This window comes from Rhinopithecus bieti, unplaced genomic scaffold (genome assembly GCF_001698545.2).
Source record: "Rhinopithecus bieti isolate Rb0 unplaced genomic scaffold, ASM169854v2 scaffold_14454, whole genome shotgun sequence".
Taxonomy (NCBI): Eukaryota; Metazoa; Chordata; class Mammalia; order Primates; family Cercopithecidae; genus Rhinopithecus; species Rhinopithecus bieti.
This window is the reverse complement of record NW_016808228.1, coordinates 1,234,195-1,236,558: the sequence shown is the minus strand read 5'-3', so window position 1 is coordinate 1,236,558 and position 2,364 is coordinate 1,234,195. Positions and strand designations below refer to the sequence as shown.

Genomic DNA, 2,364 nt, shown 5'->3' with positions numbered 1-2,364 from the left:
TCACAGGGCTGCTTGAACTGACATGATTTCAAGGGCACTGAGAGGCTACGGGAAAGCAGAGGGTCAGAAAGTTTATTCAGCTGAGATTATCTCAGTTTACAAACTGGAGTTATGACCTTCAGTTGGGACATGAGTTTCTTTGATTATCAAATGAAAAGAATGAACCATCTTTCCAGAATAAACCAGCATCCAGCATTTTTGCATGAGGTTCCAAGAGGACCCCAGGGAGACATGTTACTAGGAAGCTTGCCAAACCCAGTGACTTTCCAGGGGGCCTGCCCACCCAAGTGCAGCCCATGCCTGACACCCAGCCCTCAATGCTCTATTCTGACCGGTTACATGGTTATCTCCAGAACCATGGGCCCTCTCTATCAGTGTGAATGGGTTGTCCACTCTGCCCAGTGCTATGACACAACACAGGGGAACAGAACCATAAGGGAGAATGTGAACAAGACCTTCACAGAAGGAGTCATGCTGAGACCCAAGGTGGGGGTACTTCACCACACCAAGGAAACTGGGGAGACACCAGGAGTTCTGGGAAGGCAGAAATAAGGGGATCTGGAACTACCTGGGGTGAAGTCTTCCTAAAGGAGTGACTGTTTGCATCATCATAGAGAAGTGTATGGATAGACGAAGGGAAGGTGAGAAGCATTTCAGGCCATGAGAATGGTGCAGCTTTTTTTAGTAATAAAAAAACAGAAAAGTAGAAATTGCTTTTAACTTTGTATATTGAATAAGCAAGAAATGGCATCCCAACCCTTTTCTTTATTATTATGATTATTATCGTTATGATTGTTTAGAAAGAGTCTTGCTGCATTGCCCAGGCTGGAATGCAATGGCACAATCATGGCTCACAGCCACCTCAACCTCCCAGGCTCAAGCAATCCTCCTGCCTCAGCCTCTTGAGGAGCTGGGACTACAGGCATGCACTAATTTTTACATGGCTAATTTTTTACATGGCTAATTTTTTTATGTTTGGTAGAGATGAAGTCTGGTCTCAAACTGACTTGCCTAGGATGGTCTTGAACTTGTGGCCTCAAGTGATCCTCTTGTCTCACCCTTGCAAATGACTGGGATTACAGGAATGAACCACTGAGGCTGGCCACTTTATTATTAACAAGGTTGAATATTTCTGTATTTTTGATAGCTGTGTTTCTTTTTTGATAAATTGTTCATGTCCACTCAGCTCTGCACCCAGTGCACTGAACAGACATCTGAAGAACTCTACACCCCAAGTCAACAGAATATACATTCTTCTCAGCATCACATCACACTTATTCTAAAATTGACCAGGTAATGGGAAGTAAAGCACTGCTCAGCAAATGTAAAAGAACAGAAATCAAAAAAACTGTCTCTCAGACAACAGTGCAGTCAAGTTAGAACTCAGGATTAAGAAACTCACTCAAAACCACACAACTACATGCAAACTGAACAACATGCTCCTGAATGACTACTGGGTACATAATGAAATGAAGGCAGAAATAAAGATATTCTTGAAACCAATGAGAACAAAGACATAAAGTACCAGAGTCTCTGGGACACATTTAAAGCAGTGTGTAGAGGGAAATTTATAGCACTAAGTGTCAGTGATGAGCATTGTTTCATGTGTCTGTTGCCTGCATAAATGTCTTCTTTTGAGAAAGTTCTGTTCATATCCTTTGCCCACTTTTTGATGGGGTTGTTTGGTTTTTTCTTGTAAATTTTTTTGAGTTCTTTGTAGATTCTGGATATTAGCCCTTTGTCAGATGGGTGGATTGCAAAAATTTTCTCCCATTCTGTTAAGTTGTCTGTTCACTCTGAAGGTAGTTTCTTTTGCTGTGCAGAAGCTCTTTAGTTTAATTAGATTTCATTGGTTTGTTTTGGCTTTTGTTGCCATTTCTTTTGGTGTTTTAGTCATGACGTCCTTGCCCATGCCTATGTCGTGACTGGTATTGCCTAGGTTTTCTTCTAGGGTTTTTATGGTTTTAGGTCTTATGTTTAAACCTTTAATCCATCTTGAGTTAATTTTTGTATAAAGTGTAAGGAAGGGATCCAGTTTCAGCTTTCTACATATAGCTAGCCAGTTTTCCCAGCACCATTTATTAAACAGAGAATTCTTTCCCCATTTCTTGTTTATGTCAGGTTTGTCAAAGATCAGATGGTTGTAGATGTGTGGTGTTCTTTCTGAGGCCTCTTTTCTGTTCCATTGGTCTACTTCTCTGTTTTGGTACCAGTACCATGCTGTTTTGGTTACTGTAGCCTTGTAGTACAATTTGAAGTCAGGTAACGTGATACCTCCAGCTTCGTTCTTTTTGCTTAGGATTGTCTTGGGAATGTGGGCTCTTTTTTGGTTCCATATGAAGTTTAAAGTAGTTTTTTTTTTTT

General features: G+C 40.9%; 1 protein-coding gene across 1 annotated transcript in view; it reads right to left on the bottom strand.

Annotated features, from left to right (window-relative positions):
* CYP3A7 (cytochrome P450 family 3 subfamily A member 7) overlaps positions 1-2,364 on the bottom strand; it is a 58,095-nt gene continuing 55,731 nt past the window's right edge. Inside the window, 1 exon segment of the mRNA XM_017885961.1 lies at positions 1-45. Within this exon segment, the coding sequence (XP_017741450.1) occupies positions 1-45 (45 nt within the window).